The 19,702-nt window shown below is 43.3% G+C and overlaps 1 protein-coding gene across 3 annotated transcripts in view; it reads left to right on the plus strand.

Moving 5' to 3' along the window:
• The window catches only part of FBXO10 (F-box protein 10), a 51,078-nt gene that overhangs the window by 10,019 nt on the left and 21,357 nt on the right, over nt 1–19,702 (plus strand). For all 3 annotated transcript variants that reach the window (XM_035016288.1, XM_035016289.1, XM_035016287.1), the window contains one exon: nt 16,225–16,815. In XM_035016288.1, coding sequence (XP_034872179.1) covers nt 16,225–16,815 — 591 coding nt within the window. The remainder of the gene's footprint in view (nt 1–16,224; nt 16,816–19,702) is intronic.

The following is a 19,702-nucleotide window of genomic DNA, read 5'->3' on the forward strand; positions in this document are numbered from 1 at the left end:
CAGAGTAACTTTATTCCTGGAATTGGGGATAAGAAGACCACTGCCTCTCAAGTTGTTGTAATTGCTCATTGAGATGACATATAAAAGTCACCTGGCATTTAGTAAGCCCTCAGCTCACCGTTCCTTGCCCCCTCAAGGTCACCCAGTTGATTAGAATCAGGACTAAAACCCAGGTTTTGGGATTCCCAACCCAGTGCACTCTGTAGGTGGGCCACCATGAATGGGCTCGGCACTGAAGGAGGGAGAGAGGGCCCTCACTGCTCCCGACCACACTCCGCCAAACGTGCATCAGAACACAGCCTTCCGGTCTATGCCATCAAATTTCAAAGCTAAAATAAGAAACAGCTGGTTATTTTTCAGGCTGAAGAGAGCTGAGGCTTGAAGAAATGATGAAAAGCCCAGCTGAGATTTTTGTCATCTTCAAAGTTTTAAATTTTGTCTCATTTCCAGTAGTCTGTGTGTAGGTATGTATACAGACTCCCTAGAGCTGCTGCCAGACTGAGCTTCTTACTGTGTCCTCAGCCTGGCTGGAGGTTTCTTACCCTGCAGCTTTGCTGACACTCTTTTCTCTGCCTGCAGTCCCTTTTCTGGATTCTCTGGATCCCCCAGCCCTACCCGTATCTCAGAGTGTGGCTCAGAGGCCAGTTCTTCATGAAGCTTAGCTTAATGGTTAAAAACCTAGTCTTTGGGGTCAGACCTGGTTCACAGGGGGATTCTGCTGCTCGTTGGGGGAAGTCATTTGTCACATTAGTTTCTTCCAGATTTAGTTTCTTCATTTGTAAAATGAAGACTGTCATACTTTAGATCAGTGATCCCTGATCCCTGGTGATCTTGTTAAAATGCCAATTCTGATCCAGTAGGTATGGGGTGGTGCCCAAGAGTTGGCGTTTCTAACCAGCTCCTAGGTCCTAGGAACAGCATTCTGAGTTGCAAAGTTTTGGAGGGATTTTGAGAGAATAGAATGAAGTAATGCATGAAAAGTGCTCAATACGGTGTCTTTCAAATATTCATGCTGGGTAAGTGGTAGCTGTTCTGGTCTTGTTGCCTTTTGTTATTACTGGCTAATTTCCCTACCTTGAGGTCACATTTATATTCTTTAGACAAAGGCTTTCCCTCTTAAGGCACTGAGCGCACTTTTTCACTTATACTGGTTTTGTGGTTTGGGGTGGGTTTGGAGGGTAGAGATATCTTTGTCTCCCAGCAGACTTGAGGATAGGGTCTTTATCTTATTCCTGATTCCCTCACAGTGCTTTACCACACAGTCTCATATGTAGTAAGTGTGGACTACATACTCAGGTTTCATTTACTTCTTGTTTTATTCCACAGGGATCTGTGTCACAGTAGGAATTCAGTGACTAATGGTTTAAATAGTCTCAGCTGTTCTAATATGCCAGATAATGATGGTGGTGATTTTTCATTCATTTGGTAAATGTTTATTGAGCATCTACCATGGACAAGGCAGAGTTCTAGGCATAATACAAAGCAATGATAGGAAGTTTCTGCTTTACAGGACTTGCTCAGGGGAGGTAGACAATAGATAAAGAAAAGCATATTATGTTTAAAAAGATAAGCTCCTTGAGGGCAGAGAATGTGTATAATTCATCACAGTGAATTTCCTCATAGTGGGTGTTCAGACACTCTATCATCTGGTCACTCTACATCTGCATACCCTGTCTCACTTTTCACATGGGTAGTCCCTCATGTCCCTCCCACCCGCCCCACAAATCCACTCACACAAACCTAAGTGAACTATATAGATGTCACTAGAGGTTTTAGTCCTGACCCCACCTTGCCTGCCCATCATGATGCTCAGCAAACTGGCCAGCAGACCCATTCTCTCAAAAGCAGTGGGAGTCTATTAGCAAAACAAGAGCAAAGCTTCACTTCCAGTGCCTCACATTGACCAGGGTGCTGCACAGTTCTCTAAGGGTATTCACTCCCAATTTCTCCTTTGCAGAGTCCTTTTCCAGTTCATGCCCTTTATTTGTTTATTTATTTATTTTCAGTTCATGCCCTTTAGATGTTAGCCTGGCAAGGACTTGGTCATCAGATTTCTCTCTCTTTCTCTCTAGTGATCTCATCCCATCCCATGACTTCAAATGTCATTCAGGTCTCTGTTCAAATGTCACTTCCTCAGAGGCCTTCCTTGATGACCCTATCTAAAATGGCACACACACATGCATACCCCTTAGCCTGCTTTATTTTCTCCTCGTAGCATTTGTTACTGTTTTTTAAATTTATTGTCTGTCTCTAAAGGTAGGACTTTGTCTTGTTCACTGCTTGTCAGTACTTAGAACAATGCCTAGTGCGATAGTAAGTGATATATGAATCTTTGTTGAATAAATGATTATTTTTCTTTGGAAATTCTCAAAATCCTCAGGAAGTGTATAACAGGACGGCCATCATGAGCCCGTTTATAGATGAGGAAATAGGTTCAGAGAGGTTAAAGGATTTGCTCAAGTCACAAGGCTGGGAAGCAGTAGAGCTTGCTTGTTGAGAGCCAAGTCTTATGGGGTGCGCCTCCCAAGGGGGTGGCCTATGCCCCACCCACTGAGGCTGGGGACACCCAGTGGCCCAGAGGGTTAGGAGAGTGCCACACAGAAGCCCTGAGTTCTCACTCTTGGGAACACACGAAGGGAACAGCTTGAGGCCTACGTCAGGACCTGCTCCCTCCCATCCCAAACAAGTTCCCACTGTTGTTTCTCCAGCTCTTTACAGGCTCACACTCCAGGTGCACAAGCCCTAGGGGACATTCGTTCCTTTTTTTTTTTTTTTTAAAGATTTTATTTATTTATTTGACAGAGAGAGACAGCGAGAGAAGGAACACAAGCAGGGGGAGAGGGAGAGGGAGAAGCAGACTCCCCGCCGAGCAGGGAGCCCGATGCGGGGCTCCATCCCAGGACCCTGGGATCATGACCTGAGCCGAAGGCAGACGCTTAATGACTGAGCCACCCAGGCGCCCTGACATTCGTTACTTTTAATTCCATAGCTCAGAGGCCCCATTGGCAAAAAGGAAGGGCAAAACTTGAATACATTTTTTTTTTTTTAGTGTTACCTGGTTATAGAAATCCCTGTTGCTGCATGGATCCCCATGGATTAGTGTAAAGATAATAAAGCCAATGGAACAACAGGGAGTGTGACAGCTGAATAAAAGGAAATCCTCTTTAAGTTCAGAGGGGTCCTGAGGGTAGAATTTTCAGCCTCGTTCTAGATTCAGCCTGTGGGGTGTTGCGAGAGTCAGGGACTTGGCCAAATTTGGAGGAAGGCAAGTGCTTAAGGGTGGAAAATCCTCTGCTAGCATATCTTCCTTCCCTTGACAGGCCTGCCACAAGACCCTTAGCTTTCCACTGTGGGGTGGGCTTCTTGGAATCCTAAGAAAACTGAAGCTCCAGTAGTTTCTGTGCCAGGCACCTTTGCCCCCAAATCCTCTGGAAGCCCTCACATAATCCTGAGGGAAAGAAACTGTCATTTAATATTTGCTAAGTTGTGAGTTTCTGCTCTCACTGTTCTACCCGACCTACCTCTCATGGATGGATCTCCTTGAACTAGAGCTCTGATCAGGCCACTCCCCTCCTGAGGAACAGTAGATGGTAGACAGAGTACAAACTCCCAGGTTTGGCATCCAACATGCAACATGTATAAGAGAGCAGAACTCCAGTGGCTCCAGGGGAACAGAACTGAGATCAACAGAAGAAGTAACTAAGAGCTAGATTTTGGCTCAGTTTTGGGAAGTACACTAAAATTGGCTGCAGACAAACCATGGAATGGGCATCTCAGGGTGTCCGGGAGCTTCCTACTAGTGCCCTTTAGAGTTTCACATGCTCTCTCGGTCAGGAAGGACTGGGTTATACTGTAGTTAACAGTTCCTAAATTCTTAGTGCCTTAACCCAAAACAAAGGATTATGTTTTATGTATGATGTGCATCTGTTTCCGGTTAGCAGGGGCCTCTGCTTGTCCTCCCAGAGTAGCCATGGTCTCATATGTTGCCAGTTGCTATGCCAGAGAAAAACAAGCTCTGGATGATCTTGCATAGGCAGTTAGCTAGTCCAGAAGTAGCATACACCTCTTCTGCTCAGAACTCACTGATTAATACTAACCGTGTGGCCTACCCAACCACTGGAGGGGCCAGTGCAGTCCTATCAAGTACCCAGGAGGGGAACTGGGAATAGTTGGTAAAAAGCACTAATTCCCAACACAGTGTACATTGGATCTTTTCATGGTTGCAGAAATCCCCTGGGGTAGTATCAGGGTCTCCAATTTATATATGAGGAAACCAAAGCCCAGGGCGTTAAGTGACTTGCTCAAGGTCTCCTACAACATGCTCCAGGTCTTCTGACTTTGAGATGATACAGGGAGGGCCATATCACCGAGAGGGTTGAAAGTTAAGGAGATCCTTTTACTGAGGATGCTACATCAAAGTGGGGAATGGGGGCCCTTTTCATGCAGTCACCAGGGAGCTTGGTAAGCATGCAGATAATTGGTTCCACTCCAGAGAAGTGCTCATTCTGGAGCTCTGAAGTGGAGCTAGGAGCAGGCCCTGGGTGATTCTGAGGCAGAGGACCAAGAGCCATGTTTTAAGAACCACTGTTAGGGGAAGTCTCTCTAAGTCTGGTTTAAAAATGTCCTTTCCTCTTGAGGGGCGCCTGGGTGGCTCAGTCGGTTAAGTGGCTGCCCTCGGCTCAGGTCATGATCCCAGGGTCCTGGGATCGAGCCCCGCGTCGGGCTCCCTGCTCAGCAGAGAGCCTGCTTCTCCCACTCCCTCTGACTGCCACTCTGCCTACTTGTGTTCTCTATCTCTCTGTCAAATAAATTTTAAAAATTTAAAAATAAATAAATAAAAATGTTCTTTCCTCTTGAGCTCTGTAAGCTGCAATAGTGCTCAGTACTTTTTATCCCAGGTTGTCCATTTCCTATCAATTTTTTCTCATCCCAGTATCCCCCACGGTCCATAAGGGCTATATTTGCAGAACAAATTAACTGAGGAATAAAAGGGATTTTTATTCTTTAATTTTTTATTCACAGTGGAACTTTAAGAATTTCTACATGGAAATTTCTGTATGGATGCAGGAAACTTGAATGGAGAAGGAAGGTCCTTGAAACTGGGTTTATATAGTAAATTTTTTTTTTTAAGATTTTATTTTTATTTGAGAGAGAGAGAACATGCATGTGTGAGAGAGAAAGAGCATGGGGAGGGGCAGAGGGAGAGGGAGAAGCAGACTCACCACTGAGCAGGGAGCCAGATGCAGGGCTCGATCCCAAGACCCTGAGATCATGACCTGAGCCGAAGGCAGACACTTAACCTACTGAACCACCCAGGCACCCTATTATATAGTAAATTTACATAAGTTTGTGAAAATGAATTAACTAAAAATTGGGGTGGTGGCATGATGGAAATTCACCTCTGCCTGTTCATTTACTTAAAAACACTATTATTAAGCATGTACTTTGTGCAGGTATTAAATGGTGTGTCTGGTTCTTGCCATATTCTCTGTAATTCAGTTGTGGTGGCCCAGTGTATTCCTTATTAATGGACTGCTATGGTAACTGGGAAATTCATCTGGGACAGAAATTTGCAGTGCTGGGTGCTGTGGGATGTCACATGGGGCATACAATAGGTTGACTGGGTTGAACACTGTTACATAGTGAACAAGGTTCAAGTCAGCAGTGAGGCAAGATGCAGTTATCAGGGTTGGTAGTTGTAATTTGGGTAGTTGTGATTTGGGTCTCTTATATCCTCTTGAAAATTGGAATAGTGACCATTAGCAATAGGTCCCAAAGAAGGCCCTACCAGGCAGACCTACAAAAGGCCATATGGAAGTCTCTCACCTGGAAGGCTGTACAGGTTAGGTCCCCTTAAGGTTAGCTGATTCACTCTCAAACAGCTTTCAGAGTTGTCCCTTATAGAAAGAAAGAACGTCATAGATGAGGCATGTCAGAAAGTACACAGATATGGGGCTCCCAGGAAGAACAGCATACAGTTATAGTCAGAGAAGCTAATAAATTGGAAAGTGGGAGGTAGAGACAAAGAGAACAAGGAGCCTAAGAAATAAGTCAAAGCTCTTAATAATCAAAAGATACTCCTTCCAGATAAAGCAGTTGGTCCTTCTTAAGAGCTTACCCTTTGGGAAGAAATGCTTTGGTGGTTGATAATTTGTATACTTTCATATAGGAACTTGTTTTGTTTTTGTTTTTCTTTAGCGGGGGGAGGGGCAGAGGGAGAGAATCTTAAGCAGGCTCCACGGCCAGCGAAGAGCCCCACACGGGGCTCGATCTCACAACCCCGAGATCATGACCTGAGCTGAAATCAAGAGTCAGATGCTTAACTGACTGAGCCACCTAGACACCTCTCATATAGGAACGTGTTAAAATGGGGATAATAATGTTCTGGTGGTTTTAAATTGAAGTGCAAAATAATAAGGAAAAAAGAAGTGAAGCAAAGACAGCTAGAAAAGTATTATAAATGAGTTCCTTTAATAGGGAGATGAAAACTTTAGAAAGATACATGTAAACCGAATGGGACACAGGATGATCAGCAGGGGCATCATTATGTGGGAGGAGGAGGCTGTACCTGAGCTAGTTAGAAGAAAGGGACTGTGTGAAGGGTTGCGACTAGCTAGAAGAAATGTGATCTAAAGGGACGCCTGGGTGGCTCAGTCAGTTCAGCGTCTGCCTTCGGCTCAGTTCACGATCCCAGGGTCCTGGGATCGAGTCCTGCATGGGGCTCCCTGCTCTGCGGGAAGCCTGCTTCTCCCTCTGCCTCTGCCTCTCTCTCTCTCTGTCTCTCATGAATAAATAAATAAAATCTTAAAAAAAAAAAGTCACTAAATTCAGAGAACCCTGTACAGGTCACCAAGACCTTATGGAGAAACAGCAAAATAACATTTCTTTTATTATCTTTTAAGTGAGGTGAGCCAAAAAACATAGTTGGAGGAGACTGAACTGCATCTCACCCACTCAGAGTGGCCCCGGCATCAGAGCTCCTTCCTCATGCAAATGACGTCGTAATGAGAAGAGCAACATTCAAACTAGGAAAAGAGTAATTAGAGGCAGAGCCTCAAAAGGTCTGGGAAGAAGTTTGAGAGGAATGTGGAGTACAAGATAGGAAACTGAGAGAGAAAGAAATTATGTGAGAGTTAAATATAGAAGAGTTCACTTAATCTTGCCAGAAGTCCTGCTGACCTGTTTCTTTCCCAATGACTCTGATCAAGTTAGTTGTGGGTAATAATAAATCATGGAGTTATCTCCTCTGGTTTACTTATTGGCATCATTTCCTGCCAAGAACCCAGAGCCTGGGAAAACCAGAGTCCCACTCTCATTGTATCTGGAAAGAGTGGACCTGGTATTAGAGTAACCTAGGTGTCCTCTCGCTTAGAATGATTTTCTTGTCTTTTCTGTTGCTCTGAATAGTTGGGAGTAGAGAAAGGGGGTCAGGACCAGATAATGAACTTTCCCAGATCAAAGTATCCAGTCCCTATCTCCAATAAACCCCACAATCTAATAGAGGACACAGAAATCCACTGAAAAGCCTTAGAAACAATGACCAAAACTAGTAGAAATAAACCTCTCTAATATACTGGTTGTGGTCTTGAAATATTACTTCCGTTAAAAGAAACCAGGACAAAAATAAGTTCAATTGATTTTTGACAAAAGTGCAAAAGCAATTCAATGGAGAAAGGATAGGCTTTTCTACAAATGGTGCTGGGACAACCATAGGCCCCCCCCAAAAATGAACTTCAAACTAAGCCTTACACCTTAATCAAAAATTAACTCAAAATGGGTCACAGACCTTGATGTAAAATGTAAAATTATAAAACTTTAAGAAAAAGCATAGGAGAAAATCTTCAGGATCCAGAGCGAGGTAAAGAGTTCTTAGACTTGACACCAGAAGCACAATTCATAAAAGGAAAAGAAGTGTCAGAAATGTAGTGCTCGTGTGGTGCTAGCATAAAGATTAACAAATAGATCCATGAAACAGAATAAATCACCCAGAAATAGACCCACAGCACTGTTATTTGATTTTTGACAAAGGCACCAAAGCAACCCAACTGGGGAAAGGAGATTCTTTTCAACAAATGGTTCTGGGATAACTGAATACTCACATAAAAAAATTAATTTCGGGGCGCCTGGGTGGCTCAGTCGTTAAGCGTCTGCCTTCAGCTCGGGTCATGATCCCAGGGTCCTGGGATCGAGCCCCACATCAGGCTCCCTACTCTGCAGGAAGCCTACTTCTCACTCTCCCACTCCCCCTGCTTGTGTTCCCTCTCTCGCTGTCTCTCTCTGTCAAATAAAATCTTTAAAAAAAAAAATTAATTTCAACCACTGCTTCTTACCATAACAAAAATTAATTCATGATGGATCATAGATCAAAATATAAAAGTTAAAACCACAAAGCTTTTAGAAGAAAATACAGGAGAATATCTTCACGACATGGGAATTAGCAAAGCCTTCTCAGTTAAAAGGGATCAGGCATTTGAAAAAGGTGAGTTAGACTTCATCAAAATTTAAAAGTTCTCATCAAAAGACACCATCAAGAAAATGAAAAGATAAGCTACAGAGTAGGAGAAAATATTCACAGAACATATATCTGGCAAAGGATATATTTTAAAAGTCCTATAATTGAATAATAAAAAGACAACCCAATAAAAAAAAAAAATAGAAGATGTGAACACACTCCTGAAAGGAGATATATGAATGGCAGTAAGCACGTGAAAAAGTGTTCAACATCATTAGTCATGAGGGAAGTGAAAATTAAAACCCAAGTGAGATGTCATTGCATACCCACCAGAATGACAGAATTAGAAAAACCAACAACAATAAATGGTAGTGAAGTTGTAGAGCAACAGTGTTTCTTAAACATTTTTGGTGAGAGCGTAAGATGGTACAACTTGTTTGGAAAAAAGACCCAGCAATTCCACTTGTACGTATTTACTCAAGATTTGTGTAAGAATTTTTTGTATAAGAATATTCACAGCAGCATTATTCATAATAGCCCCAAATTGGAAACAGTTCAGTCTTTTGTCTATAGGAGAATTGGTTTTTTAAAACTGTGATATATCAGTATATTATACAATGAAATAACTACTCAGCAGGGATGAACTATTGGTACATGCAAGAAAATGGACGAATCTCAAAAATGTTATACTAAGTAAAAGAAGCCTTAACACAAAAGAATACACACTGCATGTTTCCATTTATATGAAATTCTAGAATAGACAAAAGTAATCTATGGTGGAAAAGTCACAACAGTGGTTGCCCCTTGGAATTTGGGTAGGAATTGACAGAAAAGTCATGAGGGAATATTCTATTTTTGATACAGGTTGGAATTACACGTGTGAATGCTTTTGTCAGGATTCTGCAGATGCACACTGCAGCATATCCATACCATGGAATGCTCCTCAGCATTATAAAGGAAAGAATTAGTGATGCACACAACTTGAATGAATCTCCAAGGAATTATGCTGAGTGAAAAAAAAGCCAATCCCAAGAGATTATATACTATATGATTCCATTTATATGACATCTTTGAAGTGACACTGTTTTAGAAATGGAAGACAGATTAATGGTTGTCAGGGATTAAGAACAGGGAAGAAGCATCAGGATGGTAGGTGTGGATATAAAAGAGTAACATGAGGGATCTTGTGCTGTCAGAACTTTTCAGGTTTTTTTTTTTTTTTAAGATTTTATTTATTTGACAGAGACACAGCGAGAGAGGGAACACAAGTGGGAGGAGTGGGAGAGGGAGAAGCAGGCTCCCCGCTGAGCAGGGAGCCCAATGGGGGCTCGATCCCAGGACCCTGGGATCATGATCTGAGCTGAAGGCAGATGCTTAACGACTGAACCACCCAGGCGCCCCCTTTTCAATGTCTTGACTGTGGTAGTGGATACCCAAACCTACACAGGTGATAAAATTGTATAGAACGTAATACAGACACAAAAATGAGTCCAAGTAAAACTGGAGAAATTCAAATAGGGTGGTAGATTTTATCAATGTCACTCTGCTGGTTGTGATTATAGTTTTGCAAAATGTTACCACTGGGGGAAACTGACAAAGTATACAAGAGATTTCTCTGTATTATTTCTTATAACTGCATATGAACAATTACCTCAATAAAAATTCAATTAAAAATATTTCTTAGAGGGATGCCTGGGTGGCTCAGTCAGTTAAGCATCTGCCTTTGGCTCAGGTCATGATCCCAGGGTCCCGGGATCGAGTCCCACATTGGGCTCCTTGCTCAGTGGGGAGCCTGCTTTTTCCTCTGCCTGCCACTCTCCCTGCTTGTGTGCGTGCACAGTTTTTCTCTCTCTCTGAAAAATAAATAAATGAAATCTTTAAAAATTTTTCTTTCTTAGACAAATGTCTAATACCATGTCTGGGCAGGAAATGTAAAAACTGAGCTAGGAACATTTTGACATACCACATGGCAAAGAAGCTATCAAAGATTACTGAGGTTGTGTCAAAATGACCGAGGAACCAAATTGAGGCCAAAGATGTCTCAATTTGAGCTTCAGTATGAATAGCAGTTTCAAAGACTTGAAACCTGTAAAATAGGTTTAAATCCATGAATTCATCATAATAGTTTAAACACACACAGATTGGTTACCTTCAAAGAATAACAGAACCAATTCATTGTCTTGAAACCTGGGAAATGAAAGAGGCCTTTCCTAAGTGTGCAGTGAAGAGAAGCATCTCCTAATATAATTACTTCAACAAAGAAATCAACCAAATGATATAGTTAGAATTATCACCATTTTGTTACCTCCAGGGAATTAATGGATTTAGGCATTGAGCATTAGTGGAAACTTACAACAAAAAAGAGACAGCCAGACTTGTAGACATTTGCTGATAAAAACATACAATACCACTTGTAGCCTTGCTAAAGGGATTGCACCTGAGTCTGATCAAGCCTCTGGATCCAGCTGCCAATGTGAAGAAAATACAACAGGGCAACAAGTTGAACTCTCCCATGAGAAAGCATGTAGTCAGCAAAAGCCAGACAGAGAAACTGGTCAGATGGTTGAGATTCTTCAACAGGCAACTTGTAAAAAAAGAAAGGGGTGGAAGGGGACCTGTGGGTGGAATGAGAACCAAACACATATCAAGCTAAAAACCTGAGGACAAAAGTAAAACTCTAGAATCTAAGGATGCATACTTAAGTGATAAAACCACAAAGACCTAAAGAAGTGATTACTACAGAATCAGGAATATGTTCACCTTTGTGGGGAGGATTGGAATGGGGCACATGGGGAGGCTTCTAGAGTAGCTGGCAAAATTGTTTTCTGATTTTGGTAGTGGTTAGCAGGATGTTTGCCTTATAAAACAAATCACTACACATTTGCTCTTTAAAAAGGCTGTGATAGAACTATTCTCAGGTAGCTATGAGAGGCCAGAAGAGGCACTTGATGTCTGAGGAGAGGATGAAGAAAGGGCCTCTGAGCAAGGTGCTGTTGGGAGAGTGAGGGTAGTTGGGATGAACATCAGTGATGAAGCTAGAGAAATAGACCAGCTCATGAGCTGTCATCTGTACTAGGTTTTATCCTGGAAGCCATGGGGAGCCATTGAGGAATTCTAAGCTGACAAGTGGCATGCCCACATTTACATTTTAGAAAGCTTCCCTTGATGGCTGTATGTGAAGTGGATTGGATGGAGGAGGCAGGACTGGTTCCAGGGAGACCAGTTGAGAATCTACTGTGGTAATCCAAACTAAAGATGGTGAGGCCAGAAACAGCTCTGTGACAGAGAGAGGAGAGAGGAAAGGACTAATTTGAGAGTGCTTAAGGAGGTGGAAACACACGACTTGAGAAAATATCTGGGAGAGAGCGAGAGAGAAATCAAGGAGGTTTCCCTAGTTACTGACTGAGGTGGCAAGGTGGAAGATGTTGGTGCCATTAACTGGGACATGTAGAGCAGGCCTGGAGAGATGATAATCTATACTATTTTGTAAATTGAGATAAAGTTTACATACAATAAAATGCACAGAACAGAAGCATGCAATTCAGTGATTTTTTTCAGATGTGTGCACGCATGTGACTAACACAGCAGTGAAGATGTAAACGCTTCCTCCACTCCTGAAGTTTCCATGCAACCCCTTCAAGCGCTGTTCTGATTTTTATCACCAGAGATTATTTTGTCTGTTTTTGAACTTCACCTATATGGAATCATACAATATGTGGTCTTTTGTGACTAGTTTCTTTTGCCTAACATATTTCTGTGGCTCACCTGTCTATTGTATATATTAGCAGTTCATCCCCTTTTACTGCTGAACGGTATTGCATTGCATGAATACACAATTTGTTTATCTACTCTTCTGGTGATGGACATTTGGGTTGTTTCCAGTTTTTTGTTTTACTATTAAGAATAAGGCTTCTGTAAACATTCTCATATAAATCTTTGTGTAGATGTACATTTTCATTTATCTTGGGTAAATGTCTAGGAGTGGAATTCCTGGGTCATAGAATAGGTGTGTTTGTTTAATTACAGAAGAAACCACCAGACAGTTTTCTAAGGTGAGTGTAGTATTTTATGCTCCTACCAGCAACGTATGAGAGTTCTGGTAGCTTCACATCTCAATGCTTTGATGCTTTCATTGTTTTTCGTTTCACCATTGTAGTGAGTTTAACACACACACACATCTATCTCATTATGGTTTTAATACAAAACAAGTAATGAATACTAATGATGTGGAACCTCTCTTGAACTTATTGGCTGTTTTTCTTTTGTGAGGTGTCTGTTCAAACCTTTGCCTATTTTTTGTTGGATTTTTAAAATTTTGTTTGGATTTTATTATTTTTATTATGGATTTCTTGATATATTCTGGATATAAGCCCTTTGTCCTGTATGTGCATTGCAAATATTTACTCCCATTCTTTCACTTGTCTTGTAATTTTCTAAATGATGTCTTTTGATGAGCAGAAAATTTTAATTTTGAGAGACCAGTTATTTTCATCTTTTATGATTAGTGCCTTTTGTGTTCTCAGAAATCTTTGCCTATCCTGAGGTTGCATATTTTCTTAGATTTTCTCTTTTTTTTCTTTTTTTATTAAGATTTATTTATTTTAGAGAGAGAGAGCGTGTGTGTGTCTCCCTGGGGAGGGGAAGGGGCAGAGGGAAAGGGAGAATCTCAAGCAGACTCCCTGCTGAGCACAGAGCCCGACGTGGGACTTGATCCCACAACCCCCAGATCATGACGCAAGCCGAAACCAAGAGTTGGACACTTAACCAACTGAGCCACCCAGGCGTCCCTTATGTTTTCTCCTAGAAGCTTTATAGATTTGGTTTTTGTATTGAGGTCTAAAATCAATCTTAAATTTTTGTACATGGTATATGTCAGAAGTTCATTTTTTCATATGAATGCTAAGTTTTTCCAGCACCATTTGGTGAAAAGGTTTTTGTTTATTCATTGAATTGCATTGATATTTTGTCAAATTGGTATGTTTCTAGACTCTATTTTCCTTATACCCATACCACACTGTCTTGTGGCTGGCATATTGAGAGAATCTACATTATGTTGTCTTTTTTTTTTTTTTTTAAGTGATAAATAGTATTCTAACAGACAATTAAGTTACTGGCAGAACCCTTTGATTCTATCAGGCTTGCTTTTATTCTTATAATTTGAATCTGTTCCTGTGGCATATCCTTTCTGAGTCTCAATGTGAACACTTCCTATTCTGGGCTGGACTACCATTATCTCCCAGCTCTGCGTGATCTCTAGTATCACCATTTACCCCATAACAGGCGGTCTCTGCTAAGTCCAATGAAGGCATGCCCTGTGCATGTGCAGTCCAGCTTTGAGCCGAGAAAGTGCCCACCCACCCCACCCTGCCTCACAGATTCCAGCCACTTGAGCATCACAGAACTCAGATCTGCCTGCTCATCGAGACTACCACTCTGCTTGAGTGCCATCTCCCTACCCCACAATGAGAAGGTACCCCCGGATGAAAGCTAGAGCAGTCACATCCTCCCCTGCTATGTTTCCCTTCTCTCAAAGATTACCGTCCTGTGCAGTTCAATTCCTGAAAGCATATTTTCAGTCCACCTTTATAGTTTTCCATGGCAGGAGGGGGATTCTAGTTCCAGTTATTTTGTAATGGCTTGAAGTGCAAGTTGAGGTTCAGTTTTGGATATAATGCTGAGTTTTTAGTATCTGTGGAACATCCCAAGTAGAAATGCTCAACAGGCAATCGGGTATCTGTATGGAAGGCCTGAGAGAGACTATTGGAGATTCAGATTTTTACAGTTGAAGCCAAGGGAATGGATGTGATCACCTAGCTATACTTACCTTCTTAGAATAGAGAAGGAGTAGAAAAACAGTTTTCTCTTAAAAAGCCTGAAAAGGTATGGCTAAAGAAGGAGGTGAAGAACAGGAGACATGGGTATCATGGAAACCACTGTGAATAAAGCAGTGTTCGTGTGGGGAAGTCACAGCTACCAGGAGCCCAACCTTTGTTCTGTGATGCTTGCCAGTCCAGAACCTAGCTTTTCTTCAGTGCTGTCAAGGACTTAGTAAAGTCTTACTAGGTGATTGTTATAGAAGAACCTATATACCCAGGTCCTAATACTAATCTATAGAGTTAAAGCAAGACCTGTTACGATGAAGCTCAGAATTCTTGTAGTCATAGTCACACATTTGTGCTTCTATAGCCTTCCTGGGCCTGTATAGCTGACAGGTATGATCATCATGCTCATAAAATGGAGAGGAAAACCAAGGCCTTGAAGAGGTTAACAACTTGATTACAGTCTGTTGTGAAGTCTGCCCTATTTCCAATTTTAGTTTCTAGTTGTCCAGAGACTTTACAGGTTTTCAGACTTGGAAGTTGCTCTGGGTCATCTAATGCAGTCCCCTTGTGTTTTAGGTGGGGAAATGGACACTCATAAATGAGAGGACTTTAACTAGGTATAAATAACAGAAATTCAGTGAAGCCAACTTGAGCAAAAAGAATTTATCACAAGAGTACAGAGCTAGCTGATGGAGTTCAAAAGGCAAAGATAAAGCTGAGTTTTGAGCATAGGCTGGAGCCATGACCTGGAGTGCTATAGAGAAACTGGGATGCCCCTGGTTTCTGCCCTTTTCTCTGTTTCTGTCTCCTGATTCATTCTTCTCTCAATGTAGACTAACTTCTTCTGCCCCACCCCACCCCCACCCCCTTGCAGAGAAAATGGTCACTAGCAACTTTTTCTGAGTTTATATCAGGAAAGAAGCCATTCATTCTCTTCCATTCAGGAAAGAATTCAACCAATTCTAGAATTGCAACTCCTATTCCCCTGGAGATCTCAGTGACCCAATTGGAGCCATCCAGAGTCCAGCTGCCAAGGGTCTGGAGTAGTATCATTCTACAGGCATGGCTACCAGGGAGCCCTGCATCTCTGAGTATGTGGGGTAAATTTTGGGGGGGGGGGGGGCGCAGAGAGCAAGGGGGCAGATGGCTGGGCAGCCAGTAGGGTAGGTGCTTAGTAGGACAGTAGGGTTGCATCAGTAACCAGTAGCAGAGCCAGGACCAAAACCCACAGCCTCTGATCCAGCATCAGTGTTTCCTGAGGCTGCCTTACATGGGAAAACAGTGGTAATTATTTGGTCTGGTAACAGGAAAGGCAGACAGATGGACACTCATTGCCTCAGTTCTTATTCCTCTTAGTGTGAAGAACTAGAGGTCCCTTCCCTGGGAGTCGAGGGAATCCAGAGCTCTAGGACTGTAACAGCCAAAGGGGGGTTCCATTAGTCCAAAATCTTAGTGACAAGTCATAGAAACCTAAGTCAAACCAGCTTAAGCAAAAAAGGGTATTTATTAGAAGGTCATTAGGTACCTCATGGAACTGAAGAAAGAACCGAAGATTCCAGGGCAGCTTTCAGGAATCTGGAATCAGTACCACCAGGACTCATACACATGTGATCACTTTTTTTCTTTATCTTTTTCACTTTTCATCTTTCATTTCCTCATTTCTGCTTGGCTCTGGTACCACAAGGTTTTCTCCACAAGTGGGGAACATGGCTGACAGCAGTTCGCAGGTCATATCCGCATAGTGTCTGACCAAGAGAAAAGAGTCTTCCCTGCTGACTCCAGGCAGAAAAATCCCAGAGAATTCCAGTTGAGGAGATGGAGTCCTATGATTGGCTGGGCCTTGTTCACTTTCACACCCTTGGGGTCAGGAGAAGGCAGGGAATATTTCAAGAAGGGGGAGCTGTAAGCAGGGTCAGCAAAAACCTCTTTTGTTTTGTGTCTGTCTCCCAGGTGACCATGGAGGCTGGCGGCCTCCCCTTGGAGCTGTGGCGCATGATCTTAGCCTACCTGCACCTGCCCGACCTGGGCCGCTGCAGCCTGGTTTGCAGGGCCTGGTATGAACTGATCCTCAGTCTCGACAGCACTCGCTGGCGACAGCTGTGTCTGGGATGCACCGAATGCCGCCACCCCAACTGGCCCAACCAGCCTGATGTGGAGCCTGAGTCTTGGCGGGAGGCCTTCAAGCAGCATTACCTTGCCTCCAAGACGTGGACCAAGAATGCCCTGGACTTGGAGTCCTCTGTCTGCTTTTCTCTATTTCGCCGGAGGAGGGAACGCCGTACCCTGAGTGTTGGGCCAGGTCATGAGTTTGACAGCCTGGGCAGCGCCTTGGCCATGGCAAGCCTGTATGACCGAATTGTGCTATTTCCAGGTGTGTATGAAGAGCAGGGTGAAATCATCCTGAAGGTGCCCGTGGAGATCGTAGGCCACGGGAAGTTGGGTGAGGTGGCCTTACTCGCCAGCATCGATCAGCACTGCTCCACTACACGCCTGTGCAACCTTGTCTTCATGCCGGCCTGGTTCTCACCCTTCATGTTTAAGGTGGGTGCCCACATCCAGATGGGTGGCCTCTCTGGTCAGACGACTTGGGCCTCTTCTCAGTGGGTTTGCAACCCCTTTTTTGTTGGAATTGAGGGTTTTGTCACTGTTCCTATAACACACTCCTGAGTTCTGCAGCAGATGAGAAATGGGCAAGGGATCAGTAATGATCAACATTCTGCTTTATTCCTGGCAAAACTGTATTAAAAAATAAGCTGGGGACTCAAGACCCAAACTGCTTTGTACTTCTTTCCTTCCACACTGGATGAACTGGCACCACAAGTGGAATAGCTAGGTGGAAAATCCAGGTCCGGGAGTATACCTCACAGTGACAGGAAGCAGAGAACGCTTCATGCCCAGAGACAGCCAAAGTCAGGGGACACTATGCAGGACCAATGACCTTTAGCATGTTAGCCCCACCCTGTGGAGGAGGGTCAGGGAAGGTCAGGCTTTTACCAAGGGTGACTGGGGAGAGGGCCAGGAAATACCAGCCCAACACTTAACCTTCTAGGAACACAGAGCACAGGCTGTATTCAAAGCAAAGAATGTATTGACATGTTGGTAGCTCCCGGCAGAAGAGTCTATACAGCTTTACATTGCCTAGAAACATTATAATATCTGGATTTCAGACCTAGTCAGTAATAATTATATTGCCACTGTGACTACCAATCACAACACGTTGTCTCTCGGGTTTGTAATGATCATCATACAACCAGTCATTTACAGTACACTTACTATGTGGCTGGTGTATGCTTTCCAGCCATTAGTAAGAGGGGTCGTGCCATCTGGTTTTATAGATGAGCAAACTGAGGCTCAGCAAGATTAAGTGACATACCTAGGTCTCAGACTTAGTAAGGAACAGAGCGAGGATCCAAAGCCTATATTCATAATCTAGGTGACTATCCATCTGTGACTTCATTTGATCCCCACAACAAATAGTTGTGGTAGACAGTAGACATGGTATCCCCATTTTGCCGATCAGGGGCACTAATGCTCAGAGATGCTAAGTAACTTTCTCAGGTGATTAATTAGTGAGGTCAGAACTCAAATTCTAAGTACCTTTGAAATTACATTGTGCTGGATTCCTTGGAAACTTAAAAGCCTGTTTTTTAGGCCTAGAATGTTTCAGGAGGACTGATGTACAACTCCTGTGCTGGTCTGCAGACCCAGAAGAGTTTGATTCAAGACCCTTCACGTTTCATACAACATTTACTCTTAGAGTAATATGTTCATTTCGGCCTCTCCTTCTCCCTTGGAAGTGCAGCCTCAGATGCTCGGGAGTTGGGCCTGGCATATATTAGTGCTCCGTCCATGATCGTCTTTTAAGTGAAAACAGGACAAGGGGCTAGGATGACCTTGCCTTTAAAATGCAAAGACCAGGGTGATTTCACAGCGGTTATGAATTTTATTATACTATGAAGGCTATGGTCTGATTTCACAAAGCCTGTATTATGTTCTCCTGATATTACATGTCCTTGACATTACCTCAAACGCCCCATATTATTATGGGATCATATGAAATTTAAACAAATTCTTATTGGTGAACATTTGTTATTTCCATTTAAAAACTGTGTGACATTAATGATGTGATTTTCATCTTTTCATTGTTTGAATCTCATAATCATGTATTTCTATAGTATGATTTCCAGATCACAGTTGCATGTTACACATTCCGTTATATAGTGCTTTTCAAAAGATATGTATTGCCACCAAGAAAGAAAAACATGTAACTGTCATTTCTGCATCAGTAATTAACATATCTGATGAAACCACCAAATCCCAAATTTCTCTATTATTTATTTCATGGGGATGAGGGAAGAATATGGGAAGTGACTTCTGAGGAGAACCCCAGCAATGGCTCTGCATCTCCAGATAGCTGGTGTTCATCTACAGAGAGGACCCAGTAAGAGAAAATAGACTTAAATTGCTGCAAGAAAAAATTAAGTTAGCCATAAGGAAGAGCTTATAGGGGTTAAGGCGAGTAAGTTCTGGGCCAGGCTCTCCAGGGTGCTCACTGCTAGAGAATGTAAAAACTGTTCAGGGCTGGATATGTCTGGATTACTCAGTGGGATCATGAAACCCTCCCTCATTTTCTGGTTCAAATCCATCTGATGGAATTTAGCGTGAAATCCAGAAACAGTTCTTTTTCAGGAATATAGAGTAGCTGTGCTTCTCAGCCAGGCCTGGGAGCTAAGGGGCTCAGGTGAGTGGTGCGTGGGATTCAGCACTTCCCCACCCCAGAGGAGTCTCTGCTCTTTGTGTCCCTGGCCCCAGGTAATGGTAGCTAATTTTCAGTGGGTGCCAGCTTTGTACCTGGCTCTCTACCTTGTGCTTTGTTGGCTGGCAGGCCCCCTATTGCATACAAAGCCTCAGAGAGATGAAGTCCTATCCAAAATAACACACTTGAAAGAGGCAGAGCTGGGAGTTATTCCTATGCGGTCAGACTCCAGAGCCCATCTTAACTCCTGCTCAGTACTGCCGGGCCATGACAGCTTACCTTGTCCCCCTCTTTAGGGACACAGCCTGCTGTCCTTTGCTGTGCCCCTCCCCCCCCCCCCCCACACACACATGTACCGGTTGCCACACAGGCTGGACTCTTTCCCAGAACTGTGGCTGGGCCTCCGCAACTGCCTGCCCAGCCCAGCCCAGCCCAGGCAGGGTTCAGCTCCTCCTGGTCTGTCTTCTGTCAGTTCTCAGGCTTCTGCCTGGCTCTGTCCTGAGTTCAGATGCCAAGCTGGTGTTCTGTGGAGTGTTGCAGGGCTGAGAGAGGATGGTGAAGTGAGGATGTGCTCAAGGGGTGAGACCTAGTGAGACACCTCATGATCTCACGCTTTCTTCATGTAACCAAGACACCGAGCTGGGACTCCCTTGCCCTTCAGGGGTCACAGTA

Source organism: Mirounga leonina, unplaced genomic scaffold (genome assembly GCF_011800145.1).
Source record: "Mirounga leonina isolate KUSES-001 unplaced genomic scaffold, KU_Mleo_1.0 Mir_170, whole genome shotgun sequence".
In the NCBI taxonomy this organism is placed as follows: Eukaryota; Metazoa; Chordata; class Mammalia; order Carnivora; family Phocidae; genus Mirounga; species Mirounga leonina.